General features: G+C 40.8%; 2 protein-coding genes across 4 annotated transcripts in view; both read left to right on the top strand.

Moving 5' to 3' along the window:
• LOC137282735 (solute carrier family 22 member 15-like) overlaps window positions 1-4,734 on the top strand; it is a 37,096-nt gene extending 32,362 nt beyond the window's left edge. The window contains exons 4-9 of the mRNA XM_067814519.1: window positions 537-776; window positions 1,087-1,221; window positions 2,686-2,768; window positions 3,077-3,197; window positions 3,312-3,384; window positions 4,176-4,734. Of these exons, the coding sequence (XP_067670620.1) occupies window positions 537-776; window positions 1,087-1,221; window positions 2,686-2,768; window positions 3,077-3,197; window positions 3,312-3,384; window positions 4,176-4,364 (841 nt within the window). The 3' untranslated portion in view covers window positions 4,365-4,734. The remainder of the gene's footprint in view (window positions 1-536; window positions 777-1,086; window positions 1,222-2,685; window positions 2,769-3,076; window positions 3,198-3,311; window positions 3,385-4,175) is intronic.
• A 6,642-nt stretch (window positions 4,735-11,376) lies between these two features.
• LOC137282736 (solute carrier family 22 member 15-like) lies at window positions 11,377-20,640 on the top strand. Of its 3 annotated transcripts, none has more exons than XM_067814521.1 (9): window positions 11,377-11,514; window positions 12,926-13,221; window positions 14,496-14,917; window positions 15,806-16,045; window positions 16,418-16,552; window positions 18,529-18,611; window positions 18,881-19,001; window positions 19,104-19,176; window positions 19,961-20,640. In XM_067814521.1, exons 2-9 carry the CDS (start codon window positions 12,943-12,945, stop codon window positions 20,147-20,149), a joined length of 1,542 nt encoding a protein of 513 aa, XP_067670622.1. In that variant the 5' UTR covers window positions 11,377-11,514; window positions 12,926-12,942; the 3' UTR covers window positions 20,150-20,640. The 3 variants fall into 3 exon arrangements, with proteins under 3 accessions (XP_067670622.1, XP_067670624.1, XP_067670623.1); XM_067814523.1 differs by having other exon boundaries at window positions 11,431-11,514; window positions 12,932-13,221; XM_067814522.1 differs by having other exon boundaries at window positions 11,510-11,560.
• Window positions 20,641-21,271: the final 631 nt, after the last annotated feature.

A 21,271-nucleotide genomic window follows, 5' to 3' on the forward strand; every position in this document is an offset into this window, starting at 1 on the left:
AAATAGACGATCTGGCCCAGTGACAAATGTGCAAGCAAAGAAAATCCTTCAGTCTGGACTACTACAATATGCCACACATGCACAAGTACGCACGCACACGCACACGCACACTAACACGCACATACATGGATGTACACCTTACACATACACAGCCAAACGCACATACATACCCATGTACTCGTCTTTCTTTAATGCCCTACTTACACATTTATGTAGGACATATACAGCGCATCAAGTTACCTTCTTTGTTAGTGTCGCTTGTGAGATTCTTATATAATTAATGTCAAACAAGATGTCACAATCTCACGACTCACCTATTAGTCCCAGTCCACTAACTTCATTTCACCTCGTCTCACCTGCTAGTACCATGCATAGTGACTGGAAACAGCCTGTCATCCAGAATCAGCAATGGGTTAAATATTGTTGCACTATAAATTAAACTGCGTCGCAACCTTAGGTATTCCCAGTATATTAGCGATCATGGGAAAACCGAGAGACATAATGTTTTCCCCACCTCTGTCCACCAACGCTGCCAGCTTTGTCCCAGAAAGTCTTCGCTGGTTGGCTGTGAAGGGTCGGACTGAGGAGGCTGAGAAGGTGGTGGATCAGATGAGCCGATACAACAAGAAAGAGAAGCCCGCAGACACACTGCTGCTGCTGAAACAGGTGGCGGATGAGGAGAAGAAACTGAGAGCGTCTGGCAGCAAGTACACCTACTTGGATATATACAGACCCTGGAGCATCTGTTGGAAGTCTCTAGTCATACAGCTTGCATGGTTAGTAGAGCGGGTGGATGAATGGGTGTGTGAGTGAGGGAGTTGCGTTTGATTGCTTTCAAAGCACTATTGCGGAACATACATAACTTAGATGGATGCGACTTTCTTTCGTGTCTATCACAACGGGTATGTGTTGGCTTAGAGTCGTAATTTGACATGATTTAGGATTAGATGCCACGGCGCGAGGATCAAAGTACCAAAGGGATATAGTACAGGCTTCTTGGCCCCTCAAGATAATTTAGAAATATATTTTGGTAGTCGCAATTGTCATAAACAATTTTGTTATAGGGGATGTAAAATATTTTTTCAGGGCTGGTATGACACTGGTGTACTATGGGATATCGTTCGGTGTAGGAAAACTGTCGGGAAACCTGTATCTGAACATCTTTCTACTGGCGGCGGTGGAGGTACCAACTAGCGTGTTGACTTTCTTCACAAACAACAAGTAATGTCATCACTAGATGTGCTTGCAACTTTCATTAGTATTCCGCTATAGAGACGAGTGAGTTTTCCCAACGTTACAGCAATGTCACGGCGGAAACAAATTTCGAGGAGACGTGCGTTTAATCACTAGGCTACACAACCGTCCATTGGACTAGATTAATATATATATACATATATATATAGTTATACATATTTTATTTCCACTTTCCCTGTCACATATGGGATAGATTCCATCCAGTGTAATGTGAGTTTCACGGTATGGTGTACATGTAGTACTGAGTTTACCAGAGTGTTGTTTAAAGGACGTACAGCGTGAGAAAGTTTTTTCCTCAGGACAAACATTCATTCACACACTTACTGAAATTCATTCAGTCGCCTCGTAAGACAATGTATTCTTAAACTGTCTCCCCACTCGCAATTTCACTTGATACATCATTTTACCATGGAAGATAAAATCACGTAATGTGATGTAAAGGAGCTGTACATTGTAATGTTGTCATAAAGCTATCAAGAGAATAGCATTGCTACATGTTGTTGAATTGTAATTTGTTCAGATTATGGGCAAGGCTGCATGGAGTGAAAGGTTAAGATGGTAGGACACTACTTAAGGATTAAAGGTTAATGTATAAAGCGACGTTGCTATTTTTTACGTCTCATACCTGGCAAAGCATCAGTAAAAACTAAAAGTTTGTATATTCTCGTCACTCTAATTCAAACAAAAGAAGATGCAATAATGATTTCATTGCCATATGAGATTGACTGTGTTGTGTCAGAGACACGAATGGCGAGTTGATACGCCAGAAATCCATGTTAGTGGGTTCGAATCCCCAGTGTTTGCCAGAATCATAGGTGTTATTTTCTTCTTGATGTTGACAATTGCTACATCCCAGTATTGATATTTCATATAACAGTTCTAGACTACAAAGTTGAGTATACCTTTCATGGTTCAATCAGCAACCATTTTATTGAAATGACTTGTAGCAAACAATAGATTTATTCTTGATTTATTACGTATAGATCCATTAAGGCATCCGTTTGAGACCGAGTTCTCCCAACTGCTTATGAAATGTAAACGCCACAAAACGTCCAACCTCGATTGCCCACGGGGACGGAACGCCATAATTAATAGTGGCCAATATGACGGTCACATAAAGGCAGAGTTGAAATTCAGCGATGATAACGGGTTTTCGCAAAAGTTGTTAGCATTTCCGGTCCTACACACCGACAGTTTCGCGGGAGGATGAACTATTTCTGACATTTTCCTGAGTTCTCTACTGTTCCAAAGAGATGTAGCCTGTGCTCTCCTTTGTTTCGCTTGACATCACCATTCGTGTGTATTTTGTTATGAATCCAGTTCAAGTATGTACAGAAAAATATTCACACGTTGACCGCGCTTTTTTGTTAGATAATATCGATACTGTGTTAAGTTTTAATCCTTTCAGTGATTAACCTCCTTGCTTTGTAGATTTGGAAGAAAGTGGACAGCAATCGCGTTCTTTGGTTTTGCAGCTGTGAGTTCTTTTGGAGTTGCTGTCGTTACGAAAACAGGTAGGGGTTTGTAAGAACAAAACTCTTTTGTACTTCTCATTAGTAACTGGTTGAATGCTAGTGCATGGCAAGCTGATACACTTCAGGAAGTCATGATCATCGATCTACACAGCTGGGATACAATGATATGCATCTACGAAGACAACGAGGCTGACCACCCGCTAGTCTCTAAAGCGTTGGTTGCTAAAGACCACTTCTTAGGCGGATCTTCGTGGATGTTTGATTTGGATGTGATATCAACATGATAGATACCACGACGTGCTCTAGTTATGGTACCAACCTGCTTTAATGCAGTAAATATGTTGTAGTGTCTGAAGACCGACAAGGAACCGCCATCAACGTCTTGGCTCTGTTGACCAAACTTGGTGTTGGTGCTGCTTGGTGTGCCCACGCAGTCCTGGCGAGTGAGACTTACCCCACTGTCATAAGGTACATTACACATAGTCGTTCACAACAGTCTGTTCAGTGGATGCAAGATCTTTGCCCAAAGACGTCGTAGTCTGTTGTAGTCTGTTTTGACTAAGTTGTTTTCTTTTTCTTCAGAAACTTGGGTTACGGAGGAGCTAGTACCACAGGCCGACTTGGGGGCACGGTAGCTCCATACGTCTTCGCAATGGTAGGTTGGTTGTTTGAAGGTGAAAACGAAGTCATTTGATCAGTTTTCTTTAGACCATTCCAGATTGTCCAATATTCCTATCAGCTGTGTCGGATCCTCGAGAATTGATGTGACGTTCTGTCGTTTGCTGCCAATGTATACTAGAAACTTAAGAACGTGAGGTTCACAGCATTTAACACATAACATAAAGGGTTTGTCGCTTCTATTCGATTTCCACAATGGCTATGATTGCATTCATAGGTTTCTCCACATACCTGACACCAACATGTGACTAGGCTTTAAACTAAATATAATCATAAACACCAGTATGGATATTGTGATTATACCCTGCAGTGCATACTCGGATAAAAAAAACCAAAAATGGCAAAACTGTATTTTGTGTTCTGATACTTTGCAGTGACACGTATACGTCATTATACGCCTTTATTTTGAAAAGCATACAAAGGAAACAGTATTGATATGCAGTACATACTATTATGTAGGATTAGATCTATCTATCTATCTATCTATCTATCTATCTATCTATCTATCTATGGATCTATCAATCTATTTATCTATGTATCTATCTATGTATCTATCTATCTATCTATCTCTGTCTGTCTATTTATCTACCTACCTACACACACAGCAATGAATATATACTCTTCATTATTTGGTTGTAATCATTTTAAGCTTGATAATGTTGAAAAAATATGCGTCACCTTATGCATTAAACAAGAAGCGGTCATCCATAAACTTGTATATTCTATTTTTGATTATTGGTGTTTTGACATAACATTTCATTTCAACAGGGAGGTGATGACCTCGTAGTGCCTTTCGTCATCGTTGGCTCGGTGATGGCCGCTTGCGCAGGGCTATCTGCTGTCTTGAAGGACACGAATGGACAGCCCCTGGCCGACACCATGAAGGATCAGGGGAATACGTGGGGCGATGTGGTGATGACGGAGACTCCAATGGCCACGGAGAAAACCAAGTTTTGACCAGTTTGTTTGGGATGGATTGGACAGGCAGTTGGAAACCGAGGTGCCATTAACTAGGATGAAGATTTCAGTGTCGCCAGGATTAGTGGGACAAGGACTGTAAAGTCTATAGCCAATAATTGGATGAGGATGTTACTGTCTATATCCATGGAGAACACGAAGTCTGGAGTGTATGTATCAGCTAGTGGCCATCGGTGTCTATATCTGTTTTCTTGTTAAGGATTATGACAAATAATGACACATATGACTGTGTGATGACAATATAATTATAAAACTACTTACGATCTAAAGAATGGAGCACTTCCTCGTAACAGTCCACATTTGGAGTTTCTCAATACATTGTATATTGTCTATAAACGTTCATACTTTCCGTGTGTGGCTACAGGTTTGATTCATTGCTTGATTTACTTTGCACATCGGTAATTATAAGTATGCTGGGAACAGTGTATTAGTTTGAATTAAAAAGTGCAGTTTTGTTGAAAGACATGCTTTGCAACACGCATGAAGCAATGTGCCGATTCATCTCGTCTTGGCCATTACTACCTGAAATTCGAGCAAACATCATTGCTCAGACATTTTGTTTGATTCTGGTACCCACAGTAGCTGTATTATGCTTTACAAATACTCGTCGTCCACACGTAACCTGAAAATGTAGGATACGAATATAATGTCATGTATCGAACATGATCCAGTGTGCAGTGTACATAGTACAGTATTGGGTGGTATAGTATTGGGTACACTTATATAATTACGTATAGCTCGGAGTAACTGGCTGATTAAATGCGCTGTATTAGTTCGGAACGTGTGTCTCTTTACGCCGAATTTAAGAATATTCTAGCAATCTCATGGCGGGGAACACCAGAAATGGGCTTCACACATTGTACCCATGTGTGGAATTGAACCCGGATCTTCGGCTTGAAGTGCGAACGCTTTAACCAAACAACCCCTCAATGGATTCAGGAATGCAGTTTTACACGAACATGAAACCATTAAGGACTATCAGTTGTTTGGGGATAACACAAAACCACAGAAAATGAACATCGACAGTTGGCTCCACACATGCTGTAGTCGTACTGGGGAATCGAACTCGGAGCTTCAGCGTAATGAGCGAAGGTGTTACAACCACTATGCTATACCCTGCATGAAGCATTAGCTCGTGGAAGATCCTGGTTCGATTGACCACTTGGGTACAATGTGTGAAGCCCATTCCTGGTGTCCTCAGCCATGATATTGTTGGAACATTGCTAAAAGCGGCGTTAAACAATATTCACCCACTTCTCTCATGAGGAAAGCAGGAGTACTATGTGATATGTAATATCAATGATACTCTATTAAACATTAATGTCGTACTGGCCATACGAGATATACTCATGAATACTTATTGAAAGGTGAAGATCCTCCATTCTGCATCCCCTGTGATGAAATAATCATGGTCACGCATGTCTTGCTTGACTGTGTCGAATATTCCATCACAAGGGAAAAATATTTCAAATCCCGAACTATGAAGGATCTTTTTAGTAACAGAAGTTCTCGTGTAATTCTTGCATTTTTCAAAGAATTAGATTTGGTATCAGACTTGTAAATAGATAAATATTTTACGATTGGAGGTTTAAATTGATAACTAAGATTGTTAGTGGCTGTATCCTCGAGGGGGGTTGAAGTACTGTAAAATTATTGTCCTCCTGAGAGGATACGTAAGTCCACAAACATTCAAAGTAAATTCAAACTCTCCTCCTTTTTAATCGTAGCATATTTGTCCTTTTAACTACATGGCTAGGTGTGCCTAAGTTGCTAGCAACTGAGGGGATGGTGTAAATCCAGCTAGGGTCCATGTAGGTAGCAATAGTAATGTAAGTCCCCATGGTGATCTACCTTCAGTTGTTGGCAATGTATAGCCCCTTTTCATATTGTATTGTCATTTAAACTGTTTAGTTAAACTGTTTTAGATTTAATTAATAATCTTAAATGGATGTCTGTGATATTTACTAGTGGCTTTACTGTTCTTCGTCAGCAGGGTTTTAGTTGCTTATATAGTCTGGTTCATAATTATTGAGAATTTTTCTTCTTACTTCGAGCTATCCTAACACCTCAACTGATTCACTGATACTTAAAACTAAGTAATGGTATAAGGGAGGTAACTCATCTTGGCCTACTGAGTATAGTACAATTAGAGTTACCTCCCCTGAATTTGTAGCAGACGTCATTTTCCTCAGCACTGTCAACAATGTCTGCTGAAGATAAAAGAAGGTTGATCTTTGAGTTGTGTAATCAAGGAATTGATGATGTAAATACATTGGCAGAGAGAACAGGAACTCCTCTTTCTACTGTGTATAGAATTAGGAAGAATTTTAAAGAGGGAAAGTATTTTGGGCACCAGAAAGGAGCAGGGAGACCCAGAAAATTGGACTTCTCAGATCGCGTCCGGCTGGGAATTTTAGCGTCTAAAAAGCAAAGGGCAAGCATCTCCAACATCAGGTATGAAATGATAGAAAGGGGATCAACAGTTGTATCAAAATCTACAGTTAGAAGAAATTTGATTGATCTTGGATGGGAGAAAAAGACTGGAATTCCTTCTCCTCTCATGAAACAAGAACATAAAGACAGGCGTGTTGAGTGGTGTTTGGCACATGAAAACTTTGACTGGGAAAATGTGATTTTTACTGATGAAAGCTGAATATGGGTATATCCCAATAATGTGAAAATATGGACAAAGTCTGCGTCAGCACCGTTGTATCGACGACCTAAATACAGCCCAAAGTTTCATGTATGGGGAGGGATATCCTTATTAGGAACGACCCCGGTGTTTGTGTTTGAGGGAAATCTGACAAGTCAACGCTACACTAACATATTAGATAATTTTCTCCTTCCAAGTGCACATGTGTTTTATGGAAATGACTGGATTTTGCAGCAAGATAATTATCCTAAACACACCGCAAAACATGCCAAGCAGTGGTTTCAGGAGAAAAATGTGACTGCATTACCATTTCCTGCATATAGTCCTGACTTAAATCCCATTGAGAACATTTGGGGGATGATGAAGGAATGTGTGAATCAAAAGGGGTTGACAAAAATTGAAGACATGAAGAGAGAAGTGGTCCGATACTGGGACAGCATAACTCACGAGACACTAACCTCTCTGATAGGAAGTATGCCTACCCGTCTTAGACTGTGCCGTGAAGCTCAAGGAGACTTGATAAAATATTAAATTGTTACCTACACAACATGAAAAGGTCAGTTCACTTTCACAATACATTCAATTTTATCTGATTTGTTCTCGTTTAATAATATGAAATGCTTTAGCAATTCTCAATAATTTTGAACCATACTGTATTCATTCATTTTACAATGTCGTTATTACGTGTTCTCGTCACGATATGGCTGCAATATTGCCGATGTGACGATAAATACGAACTCGCTCCCTCACTCATTCACTCACTCACTCACTATTAAACATTAGGATACCTTGACAACATAATGCACACTGAGATGTGTTGTATAACTGTCTTCCAATACCTGGCGTTCGTGAATGTGAATCGCAGTGGAGGGGGTTAGGGTGGTCTGACACATGGCCGTTTATCACGAATGATTGTATGTCGTTGTACCTGTTTTGGGACAGCGGCTCCTCCGGCCCGTGTGAGCACAATGTGTAGTTTTGCACAGAGCATATTTGCCATGCAAGTTTCACAATCTCACAGTGTTTACACAAATGCATCCACAAACACAATGTCACATGCATCCACACACAATGAGAAATACAACCATACGCACGCACACACACATACATGCATACGCACACAAAACCATGCAATTTTGAGAGAGAGAGAGGGAGAGAGGGAGGGAGAGGGGCAGGCAGGCAGGCAGGCAGGCAGGCAATATGGAGGCAAACGAACATCCACAGAGCTACTGTTGCTCACCTGATAAATTCGTAATGTGGAATATGTGAAATAGCACAGCGATATGGCGGTGCATGAATGATCGAGTCTGAACAAAATGATTTGATGTTTGATGTTTTGACCAACGACCAAAGTGGTCACCAAAACATTTTTTCATCTCTGACAAGCAAATGTTTACTGAGGACGAGACTGAGGAACTCGGAATCAATACTGAGAAAATAAGAGGTGGACATTATATAAGGATGGAGTAACTGGTGTGGTGGAAGTGGTGGCCAAATATGGAGACTGACCCGATAACCAAAACATATTAATGGAATTCTGAATGCCAACAAGGTTGTGACCCGTGAAGGTCCCGGGGTAGAATAGGCCTTCAGCAACCCATGTTTGCCATAACAGGTGACTATGCTTGTCGTAAGAGGCGACTAACGGGATCGGGTGGTCAGACTAGCTGACTTGGTTGACACATGTCATCGGTTCCCAATTGCGCAGATCGATGCTCATGTTGTTGATCACTGGATTGTCTGGTCCAGACTCGATTATTTACAGACCGTCGCCATATGGCTGTAATATTGCTAAGTGTGATGTAAAACTAAACTCACTCACTCCTCACTCACTCGCCAACAAGGTTGTCTTCGACTGAATATAGTGATACAGCTCCTCTCTACAGCGGAACTTTAAAGTATGTGGGAGTTTAGCTTTACGCCGCACTCGGCAACATTCCAGCTACAGAACTTTAAAACCTTTCAGTACTCTCAAATACTTTGCCATATACATACCAAAAACATTTAACCTCATCATAACTAGTAGAAATATTCACGAAAAGCATTTGTCTGTGCGGGGGATATTGATGACTTTGCCTTCTCGTTATCATTGCATTTGTACTCGTTTGTGTTTCTTTTTACATAAGTATCTGTAGGTAACGATTTGTTACAAGCGTCTTAAGACTTGAAGTCGGTTAAAGCAATTTCTGTCTGTAGGGAAACTTTCAAAACGTTTCATGGCAGATATGTATAGGGCATTTTCGAAGTGGACGAGAGGTTACGAAAGTAATGCAGTTGAATACTTCAAGTTAATAATTTACTTGTACTTGCACGTGTTTGTCGGCAGGACCACTTGAGACAGGGCCCGCTCACCCGTATGTCACCTCCACTTCTCTGTTTCAAAGCTATTCTTATGCACAGTGAATATACTCTACTATCAACAGAAACTTCACATGAACATGGAAAAGGTGTTACCGTGTTTGTTTCCGTAACGGATTTTGTTGACATTTTAACTGTCGGCTACTTATCCCTCTGAACTATATATGTCATGGCATTATTTTATACACCATGGTGTGCTCTGAATAAGAGGGTTCGGATTGTCTAGCCATTAAAGCGTTAGTTACGAGATCATGCCAAATGGCGCGGTTCAAACCCTACAACGGTCCGCCGCATAGATCGTCTTTCCGTAGAGCGTCAGCCTTAAAAATGGTACTTGTTGTTATCATTTTTATGAGACAAGGTTCTAGTAACCAATATGGGGATCGATGTTAATATAAATCTCGCCACTAACGCTACCACCTCCAGCCTGGAGAGATATTTTTATCTGTACATCTTTCAGCTCATAAAATGCCTCTTAACGAAGACAAACGCCGAACTTCTGGGCCCTATTTATTAAATGAGATAAAAATGTAGTGTCATAAAGTGTAAACGTGCAACTGATGACATGATTCACCGGAATCTGCCATACACAGTCTATATACACCGCCAGTCATTGAGTGGAACTCAGTACAAATGATTCGTGTTGTATCTTGGTGTTACATTTTGCAGAAACAGGCAATGTTTCAAGTCACTGTTGGTGACTTGACGCCATTTTGTTGTGACAACCTTTTTCGTCCGCTGGACTTACGAAACAGTAGTTTGCTTCGAATGTCATTCGAAATCTCTATGTGACCAATTATAATTAGATGAATTTATTAGCTGCAGAAATACGTAAAATGAAGGTTCGACAGCAAATATGTTCATTTGTTGCATATTAGTGTTAATCACGCTCACTATTTCATCAACAACGTGTGCATTATGACCTGTTTGTTTTGTTTTGTATAGACATTGGTATAGCGCCGATATCTAGTTTGTCAGTTCAACTGCTCAAGGGCGCTTAGTGTTATTTAAGCATGTTGACGGGCTTTACGTTGTCGAATTTGAATCAGACAATCCAGTGATTGGTATTATGAGCATCGAGTAAACCATTGAAAACAACAACTTGAAATCATCACGGTCACCGACACATTGATGTAACAGCTGAAATCGATACCTACATCTGATCGAGGAGTCAGTGTAAGAATTTCCAAGTTTTGATCGGTCTTCCTAAATTCAGATTTTCTTCACACCGTGTCCAAATTGAAACCGGTCGATTTATTAACCAACCCAGATTGAACAGATTATGTTTTGTATCAATGTAAAGATAAGTTTATTGAAAATGAATTTAGGTTTCTATTAGTATATAAATGTCTCCAAAATCTGAGATGATTGTACTTACCAGAGAAATTCTGTTCAAATCCCACTATTCATTAGTTTGGCAGTCCAGATATTGTTAAATAACACTAGCTATCTATATACACAATGCAATGAAACTTCACTCATATGCCATTGATATCATATTTGCTTTTGTGCATCTTATGAATTAACTTAATGTGTTTTGAACTATATATGCACATATGTACCCCTCTGAAATCCTGAAGTGTACTGTCTTGGGACTATTGCCTCTACTACAAAGAAAATAAGAACTGATTGATTGATTGATCAAGTCACTCTGACTGGCCTATTATTGTGTCTTGTATTCACCCTTTAGAGTGTCTAACAAATTGTCTTTCCTTTCAATAACCAAATATTTGACGAAAGTACGCTGGATATTGTGTGGTCACGAAGAATATGGTCAGGTGTGCACGAGTAAAATTGTACCTTCACAACATTGCTCTACGACAGGTGTTTATGAGAGAGGATTTTGGATGCCAGGAAGCACATACATGTAATTATAATTTATATCAGTATGAAATACCACGGGAGTATCCCTTTAAGGGAGTGTCTTCTGTTGGACACACAAAAACACCTGATAAGCATGCGTGTTAAATTCGAAACTGAACACACATGACGTACTTCTAAGACAGAGGGACCGGTAGCAGATACACTGGCCTTAATTTACACACCTTGGAGTACATGAAACAAAGATAACGAACGTTTGGTAAGGAGCCGGACGGGAAGGAGTGTGGTGAACTAAAGGTGAGAAGTGTGTTGATATAGACGTAAGGAGTGTGGAGATCTAAAGGTGAGAAGTGTGTTGATATAGACGAAAGGAGTGTGGAGATCTAAAGTTAGGAGGTTTGAGATCTGTAGGGGAGGAGCATGGAGATCGAGACGTAAGGAGCGTTGAAAATAAGATGTATGAAATGGGGCTCTAAACAGAGGGAGGACTGAAAATAGGCTGACATCTGTAGGCGAGGCGCGTGGAGAGACATAAGGAGTGAGGATCTATCTATACGTAACAAGGTCTGAGATCTGCCGGTGAGGAGTGTGGAGATTAAGATGTAAAGGAAAAGATGATTTGGGAGGAAATTTTTTCGTGAGAAAAAGGACAATGCAAGCATAGTTTGCACAAATCATGGTGTATTTGGAAACAATCCCAATATGGAGGTCCCTGATTCGAACCGGAAACGAGGTTCAGGCAAGAAACCGGAAACATCTGATGTCATTTTACAGCTATTGATAAAATGCATACTTAACCACTGTGGTTTATAAGGAAGCGTTTGGAACTGCATTTTAGAATCCCAAACTGTGTTCTACCAGGGATATAACTCGTGTGGGATCAAACTGCCAGGAGGTATCTTTTTGAGAGTAGATATTGTACAATGACGTCATCAATTGCATGACTCACAATGTCAAAACCTGATGACGTCACAACACTATGATATCGCTGCACTGCAAGTCTAATAGCAGTGCCGTGTTCAGAGATGTACCTTTTCATTGAAAACTAATGAAACTTGATTTTTTTATAAACAGAATCTCACCCTATTGTCTTCTAATATCAAAATATACTCGACAAGCCTCGGATATTTTATCAACTCTATCAGCTCGTCGTGATAAATGTGACCTCAAAAGAAACCTCGGTGAGATTCCCTACAGAGATTCACCTTCACTTTAGAGAAGCCACCTATATGCAAGGTTTATGCCGCATGTTTATATGAGACAGTGCAATGGTTTTTATTTTGTGAAGGGAGTGGTGCTGTTTTGTTTACATTCATGGGCTAACCTAGCACTGTTACGAATACGTTTCAGGCCGCTGGAAACAGCCTGTCATCCAGAATCAGCAATTATTTATTTTTTTTGCAACTGATATGCTTCACCAAATGGTTTGGGTCTTGTATTGGGCACGACTGATCCTTGGTGCCGTAATTTGCTATGTAGAGGTACGTCCCTTTGTCGCACCAGGAACATATGATCGTGGGCTCAAATATTGCCACGAAGTATTATGTTTCTTGGTTTCTTGCAAATTGGCTCAAGACCCGTAACAAAGTGGTAAACGTCTTAAACACACATCACATTCTTCACTCGTAAAGTTAACACGTGATGTAACTGGCGCGCTGTTCAACGCGGCGTAAACACTCACTCACTCCAAGTTTGCTTTGTTTTGAAGCTGTAGACGTGACAGCGATGCAGACGGACGACATCATCGATGCCGTTGGGGGCATGTCCTGGTTCCAGATCCTCATAGTTGTGTTCATATTTGGTCCAAAGCTGCTGATATCGTGGGGGATGTTGATGATGTCGTTTGCCGGGACGACTCCAGACTGGTGGTGTATACCAACCACAGCGTCCTCTGTTGATGAGACCTCCTTCAGAAACAACGAAACTTTCAAAACATGTCCCAGCTCGGACAGCCTAACTTGTCAGATTGAGTTCAGTCAGGATAAAAGCACCATCATCAGCGAGGTATGTAGAGTGGTATGTTGCTTGATATCATGATTAACTACACATCGGATTATGACATGCATTTGGCCGAAATTATTCCGCCTGTGACTGAACGCCATGGAATGCCCTCCTTCATACAGCACAAGTGCTGTGATAGAGCTGTAATAATATATTAAAAGGCGTTAAGCCTGTCACTCACTCACTCACTCACTCACTCACTGATTCACGCACGCACGCACGCACGCACGCACGCACGCACGCACTCTCAAACAAATCTTAGCAAATGAAACACGAAATCTCCGTGCTCCATCCTGTAACACGTAATGTTTGGTGAAATTTTAAATACTAAAAGAAACTTTATGTATTAGGCACAAATAATGGACCAGTCCCTCCTGGATTCCGAGGCAAATTTAAGCAAATTCTGCACCCCATTTTTATATATTCTGCAAAACATTCTGCGGTTAAAAGATTTAGAAAAAAAACAACAAAAACATTATACCTTCATGGTTTAATGCTCAAACACAGATGTAAAGTTAAGTCGACAGTACACATCACATCTTGAGTAAGTTTGATGACAATGCACCCACACCTTTTTCTGTGTTTGAGAATTAAACACTCGCTGAAAGTTAATTCTCTCCTCTCATTCGTAACTTGGACGCAGACGAACATCGTCAATAACAATTTTATATTTCAACAAAATCTGAAATAATTTCTATTTTCAAAATGATCGATTTTGAGAACGTAATTGCAGTATGAAATTGGTCTAATATTATTGCAAAGATGTCTATAAGGTGTTTTATTAATGAAGTATCTGTAATCATGATTATTTTGAAAATGTTGTCACGATAAATATGTCAGTTCGTTTTATGTGTAACCGATCCTACTTTTGACAATAACTCTTTTCGCTTCGGCTGTCTGTCAGTTTTCACTCAATTTTTGAAATAAGCAAATTCTGCACGAAAATGCGTTTCCCGCGGACCAGACGTTTTTCTACATGGAAAAGTAAATTCCGCGATTTTTTTTGCAACCGTGGATGCGCGGAATCCTGGAGGGACTGATGGGCACATTCACCAAAGCAATAATACATGTCTTTGAAACCTTACCAGGATAGAAATAGTCTCCGAAACAGCGTAAACCGGTCACAGACAGACCAGCCATATTCCTATCAAACACATCAGCAGTGAATATCCATACTTTAATTCACGAACGTTCAACCAGAAGACGTTGGTGGACAATCTCAGCCACCGTAATGACTGGAAACTGCACCTACAATGCATGTGCTTTCTGTATTTCAGTGGGGTTTGATTTGTGACCAGAAAATGCTCAGTCCCCTTGTCACATCTATACAAATGGGCGGAGTGGTCGTTGGAGCATTTCTTGGTGGACAATTCGCTGACGTCATCGGGCGGAAGTGGACTTACTACATCTGTCTAGCCCTTCAAGGTGGATTCAACCTGGTTGCAGCCTTCTCTGTTACCTGGCAGATGTTTGCTGTGTTGAGGTTTCTAATCGGGGTGATGATTGGCTCTCTCCAGGTGGTAAGCTACCCGTATTTAATGGAGTTTCTGGGTAGGAAATGGCGCCCCCTGGCCTCAGCATTACCTGTCTGGGTGACGGGCGTATGCATATTTGCTCTGTCCGTCTGGCTGAGACCTAACTGGTCACATCAACACATCATCGCGGGTGCACTTCATCTGCCCTTCTTGGCGGGATGGTTGTAAGTATCTTAAGTGAAAACAGAACACATTGCCTTGGCCTCCATCCCGTCCGTTAATGGCTGACTTCTCAAACCTTGAGGAAATATCCTTAATTTGTCAAATGTATCACATCATACCTTTTCAAAACAATTGTTTAATGTGAGCTGCAATAACTATTTTAAGTGTAATGTGTTTAAACAGCCAAGGACCTTTCTGTTGTCTAACCAGACTCTGCTGAATAACACTAAAACTAAGATCGGGTGATATTTAACTTTATCATTCATACCCGTTTGCTAAAGCTGGTTCGGCTTGCTATGAGATTGCACCTTAATTGCGAAAATAGATGCTCATATATAAGCAATAGACGATCTGACCCAGTGACTAATTTGCAAGCACAGAAGACCCTTTAATCTGGACTGCAACAATATGCCACAGGTATTCAAGTACACACGCACACGCACACGCACACGCACACGCACACGCACACTAACACGCACATACATGGATGTACACCTTACACATACACAGCCAAACGCACATACATACCCATGTAGTCGTCTTTCTTTAATGTCCTACTTACACATTTATGTAGGGCATATACAACGCATCAAGTTACCTTCTTTGTTAGTGTCGCTTATGAGGAGCATCTTTAGGTCAAACAAGGTGTCACAATCTCACGACTCACCTATTAGTCTTAGTCCACTAACTTCATTTCACCTCGTCTCACCTTTAGAGTACCATGCATAGTGACTGGAAACAGCCTGTCATCCAGAATCAGCAATGGGTTAAATATTTTTGCACTATAAATTAAACTGCGTCGCAAGCTTAGGTATTCCCAGTATATTAGCGATCATGGGAAAACCGAGAGACATAATGTTTTCCCCACCTCTGTCCACCAACGCTGCCAGCTTTGTCCCAGAAAGTCTTCGCTGGTTGGCTGTGAAGGGTCGGACTGAGGAGGCTGAAAAGGTGGTGGATCAGATGAGCCGATACAACAAGAAAGAGAAGCCTGCAGACACACTGCTGCTGCTGAAACAGGTGGCGGATGAGGAGAAGAAACTGAGAGCGTCTGGCAGCAAGTACACCTACTTGGATATATACAGACCCTGGAGCATCTGTTGGAAGTCTCTAGTCATACAGCTTGCATGGTTAGTGGAGTGAGTGGATGAATGGGTGTGTGAGTGAGTGAGCTGCGTTTGATTGCTTTGAAAGCACTAGAATAATATTAGGGAACATACGTAACTTAAGATGGACTTTCTTTCGTGTCTGTCACCACGAGTATGTGTTGACTAACCTTAGAGTCGTAATTTGACATGATTTAAGATTAGATGCGGATCCTGCCGCAACATAGAGATATAGTACAGGCTTCTTGACCCTCAAGTGCGATATCCAGATGCATTAGTGTTTTCTAATTTCTCAAAACAAGAGTTATTGTGTAGTGACCGAATTTATAAATATATTTTGGTAGTCGCTATTGTCATAAACAATTTTGTTATAGAGGATGTGAAATATTTTTTCAGGGCTGGTATGTCACTGGTGTACTATGGGATATCGTTCGGTGTAGGAAAACTGTCGGGAAACCTGTATCTGAACATCTTTCTACTGGCGGCAGTGGAGGTGCCAACTAGCGTGTTGACTTTCTTCACAAACAACAAGTAATGTCATCACTAGATGTGCTTGCAACTTTCATTAATATTCCTCTATAGGGCTAGTGCATCAACACTGGCCCATGAGTTGAGTTTTGAGTTTTCTCAGCAATGTCACGACGGAAACACGTTTCACACATTGTACACCATGTGGGGTATCGAACCCGGGTTTTCGACGAGACGTGCGAACGCTTTAACCATTAGGCTACCCAACCGCCCATTGGACTAAATTAAATTGGCACATTTTTTGTTTTACATATTTTATTTCCCCGTCCCTATATATATATCACCCAGGGTAATGTGAGTTTCGCGATATGGTGTACATGTACATGTAGTATTGAGTTTCCAAGAGCGTTGTTTAAAGGACGCACAGGGGGAGAAAGGATATTTTCATCAGGACAAACATTCACTCACGTACTTACCTACATTCTCACAGTACTGGCTACAAATCTCATGGCCTGGTACCACATGTTAAATATATATTGTATTATCCTACTAGTTATTGCTCCAATGATGCAAAAAACTACATGATACAACACCCAAGCCAGGTTGTACTTGTCCTGATCACTTGTAAGGTACGTCCTTGTCAGAAAATAGTATATCATAAGCATTGCTCTACAACGTGGGAGTGCGATCACACCCTCGTCTCCAGACAAACTCGTCCTTGCTGAAATTCATTCAGTCGTAAGACAATGTATTCTTATACTGTCTCCCCACTCGCAATTTCACTTGATACATCTTTTTATCATGGAGGATAAGATCGTGTCATGTCATGTCATGTCATGTCATGTCATGTCATGTCATGTAAAGGAGCTGTCCACCGTAATGCTGTCATATAGCTGTCAAGAGAATAGCATTGCTACATGTTGTTGAATCGTAATTTGTTCAGATTATGGACAAGGCTGCATGGAGTAAAGGGCTAAGGAGGTAGGACAATAGTTAAGGATCAAAGGTTAATGTATACAGTGAAGTTGCTAGTTTTTTACGTCTCATACCTGGCAAATCATCAGTAAAAACTGAAAGTTTGTATATTCTCGTCACTCAATGCAATAACCTCTTACGATTTCATTGTCATTTATCGCCGTGTATATTCAGCATTAGAAACATATGAGAATGACTGTATGAGACTATATGTGTCTGAGCTGACACGCCGGAAACTCAAGTTAGTGGGTTCGAATCGATATCCCGATTGTTCTAGGTTTGTCAGAATAATATCAGCGAGTTTCACCAATGTGGTGAGCGTCTGCATCATAGTGTCTTTCCTCTCACATCAATCTAACTCATGTATCTACAAAATGGACATTGATTTCGAAGTTCCTTCAAGTCCCCATCAATGTTTTTTCTGGAATACATTACGTGTCATTTTGTACTTGATGTTGACAATTACAACAGAGCAACATTCATATTTGATATAACAGTTCTAGGCTACAAGGTCGAGTATACCTTTCATGGTTCGATCAGCAACCATTTTATTGAAATGAACTGTAGCATACAAAAGATTTATTCTTGATTTATTACGTATGAGAATCACTAAGGCATCCGTTTGAGACAGAGTTCTCCCCAACTGTTAATGCAAAATGTAAACGCCACAAAACGTCCAGCCTCGATTGCCCACGTGGTCGGAGTTGAAAGTCAATGATGATAACGGGTTTTCGCAAAAGTTGTTAGCATGTCCGGCTTTACACACCGACAGTTTCGCGGGAGGATGAACTACATGTATTTCTGAAATTGTCCAACGTCATCTACTCTCCCAGCACTGTCTGCTTCAACATGTATATGAGCAAAGATTTAACCTGTGCTCTCCTTTGTTTCGCTTGACGTCACTATTCGTGTGTATTTTGTAATGAATCCAGTTCATGTATGTACAGAAAATATTCACACGTTGACCGCGTATTAGGTTAACCCTATTTCGAGTTTCGTGTTAGATAATATCGATACTGTGTTAAATGTTAACCCTTTCAGTGATTAACCTCCTTGCTTTGTAGATTTGGAAGAAAGTGGACAGCGATCGCGTTCTTTGGTTTTGCAACTGCGAGTGCTTTTGGAGTTGCTGTCGTTACGAAAACAGGTAGGGGTTTGTAAGAACAAATCTCTTTTGTACTTCTCATTAGTAATTGGTTGAATGCTAGTGCATGGCAAGCTAATGAAGTCATGATCATCGATCTACACCGCTTGGATACGTTGATATGTGTCTACCAAGTCAGCGAGCCTGACCACCCACCAGTCACTTTAGCATTGGTTGCTAAAGAGCACTTCTTAGACGGATCTTCGTGGCTGTTTGATTTGGAACTGATATCAACATGATCGATACCACACATTGCTCTAAATATGTTGTAGTGTCTGAAGACCAACAAGGAACCGCCACCAACGTCTTGGCTCTGTTGACCAAACTTGGTGTTGGTGCTGCTTGGTGTGCCCACGGAGTCCTCTCGAGTGAGACTTACCCCACTGTCATAAGGTACAGTGCACAACAGTCTGTTCAGTGGCTGCAAGATCTTTGCCCAAACATGTCGTAGTCTGTTGTAGTCTGTTTCGACTAAGTTGTTTTCTTTTTCTTCAGAAACTTGGGTTACGGAGGAGCTCATACCGCAGGTCGACTTGGGGGCACGATAGCTCCATACGTCTTCGCAATGGTAGGTTGGTTGTTTGAAGGTGAAAACGAAGTCATTTGACCAGTTGTCTTTAGACCATGCATGATTGTCCGATGTTCTTCTCAGCTGTGTCAAATCTTCGAGAATTGATGTGACGTTGTTTCGTTCGCTGCCCATGTATACTAGAAACTTAAGAACGTGAGGTTCGGAGCATTTAACACATAACATAAAGGGTTTGTTGCTTCTATTCGATTTCCACAATGACTATGATTGCATTCAGGTTTCTCGGAATACCTGACACCAACATGTCACTAGGCTTTAAACTAAATATAATCATAAACACCAGTATGGATACTATGATTAAACCCTTCAGTGCATATTCGGAAAAAAACCACTAAAAAATGGCAAAACTGTATTTTGTGTTCTGATACTTTGCAGTGACACGTATACGTCATTATACGCCTTTATTTTGAAAACCATACAAAGAAAACAGTATTGATATGCAACACATACTATTATATAGGATTAGATCTATCTATCCATCCATCCATCCATCCATCCATCCATCCATCCATCCATCCATCCATCCATCTATCTATCTATCTATCTATCTATCTATCTATCTATCTATCTATCTATCTATCTATCTATCTATCTATCTATCTATCTATCTATCCTCTTCATTATTTGATTCTAATCATTTTAAGCTTGATAATGTTGACAGAATATGCGTCACTTTATGCATTAAACAAGAAGCGGTCATCCATAAACTTGTATATTCTATTTTTGATTATTGGTGTTTTGACATAACATTTCATTTCAACAGGGAGGTGATGACCTCGTTGTGCCTTTCGTCATCGTTGGCTCGGTGATGGCCGCCTGCGCAGGGCTATCTGCTGTCTTGAAGGACACGAACGGACAGCCCATGCCCGACACCATGAAGGATCAGGCGAATACGTGGGGCGATGTGGTGATAGCGGAGACTCCAATGGTCACGGAGAAAACCAAGTTTTGACCAGTTTGTTTGGGATGGATTGGACAGGCAGTTGGAAACCGAGGGGTCTTTGAGGTGCCAGTAACTAGGATGAAGATTTCAGTGTCGCTAGGATTAGTGGGACAAGGACTGTAAAGTCTATAGCCAATAATTGGATGAGGATGTTACTGTCTATATCCATGAAGAACACGAAGACTGGAGTGTATGTATCAGCTAGTGGCCATCGGTGTCTATATCTGTTCACGGAGATTTGTCTTGTTAAGGAGTATGTCAAATAATGAAATGTATGAGTGTGTGATGACAATATGATTAATTTCTAAAACTACTAACGATCTAAGGAATGGAGCACTTCCTCGTAACAATCCACATTCGGAGTGTTTGTATATTGTCTATAAACGTTCATACTTTCAGTATGTGGTTACAGGTTTGATTAATGTGCTTTGCACATAGGTAATTATAAGTATGCTGGCAACAGTGTATTATTTTCAATAAAAATTGCAGTTTTATTGAAAGACATGCTTTGCGAACGCTTTAACCCCACAACCCCTCAATGGATTCAGGAATGCGGTTTTACACGATATATAAGGACTATCAGCCTTTTGGGATAACGCAAAACCACAGAAAAGGAACATCGACAGTTGGCTCCACACATGCCGTAGTCGTACTGGGGAATCGAACGCGGAGCTTCAGCTTAATGAGCGAAGGTGTTACAACCATAATGCTACACTATGCATAAAGCATTAGCTCGTTGAAGATCCGGGTTCGATTGACCACTTGGGTACAATGTGTGAAGCCCATTAATGGTGTCCTCAGCCGTGATGTTGTTGAAAATTGCTAAAAGCGGCGTTAAACAATATTCACTCACTTCTCTAACCTTCTCTAACCAGGAGTACTATGCAATATGTAATATCAATGATACTCTGTTAAACATTAGGACACATTGACAACATAATGCACACTGAGATGTGTTGTATAACTGTCTTCCAATACCTGGCGTTCGTGAATGTGAATCGCAGTGGAGGGGGTTAGGGTGGTCTGACACATGGCCGTATATCACGAATGATTGTACGTCGTTTTACCTGTTTTGGGACAGCGGCTCCTCCGGCCTCCAATGTGTTGTTGTGTATGTTTCTAAAGAGTATG

Source organism: Haliotis asinina, chromosome 4 (assembly GCF_037392515.1).
Source record: "Haliotis asinina isolate JCU_RB_2024 chromosome 4, JCU_Hal_asi_v2, whole genome shotgun sequence".
In the NCBI taxonomy this organism is placed as follows: Eukaryota; Metazoa; Mollusca; class Gastropoda; order Lepetellida; family Haliotidae; genus Haliotis; species Haliotis asinina.

Coding starts and splice junctions, on each gene's coding strand:
- LOC137282736 (XM_067814521.1), top strand. CDS start 12,943: ATGCAGACGGACGACATCATCGATGCCGTTGGGGGCATGTCCTGGTTC. Junction 16,553..18,528: donor ACTTTCTTCACAAACAACAA/GTAATGTCATCA, acceptor CTTGCTTTGTAG/ATTTGGAAGAAAGTGGACAG. Junction 18,612..18,880: donor TGCTGTCGTTACGAAAACAG/GTAGGGGTTTGT, acceptor AATATGTTGTAG/TGTCTGAAGACCAACAAGGA.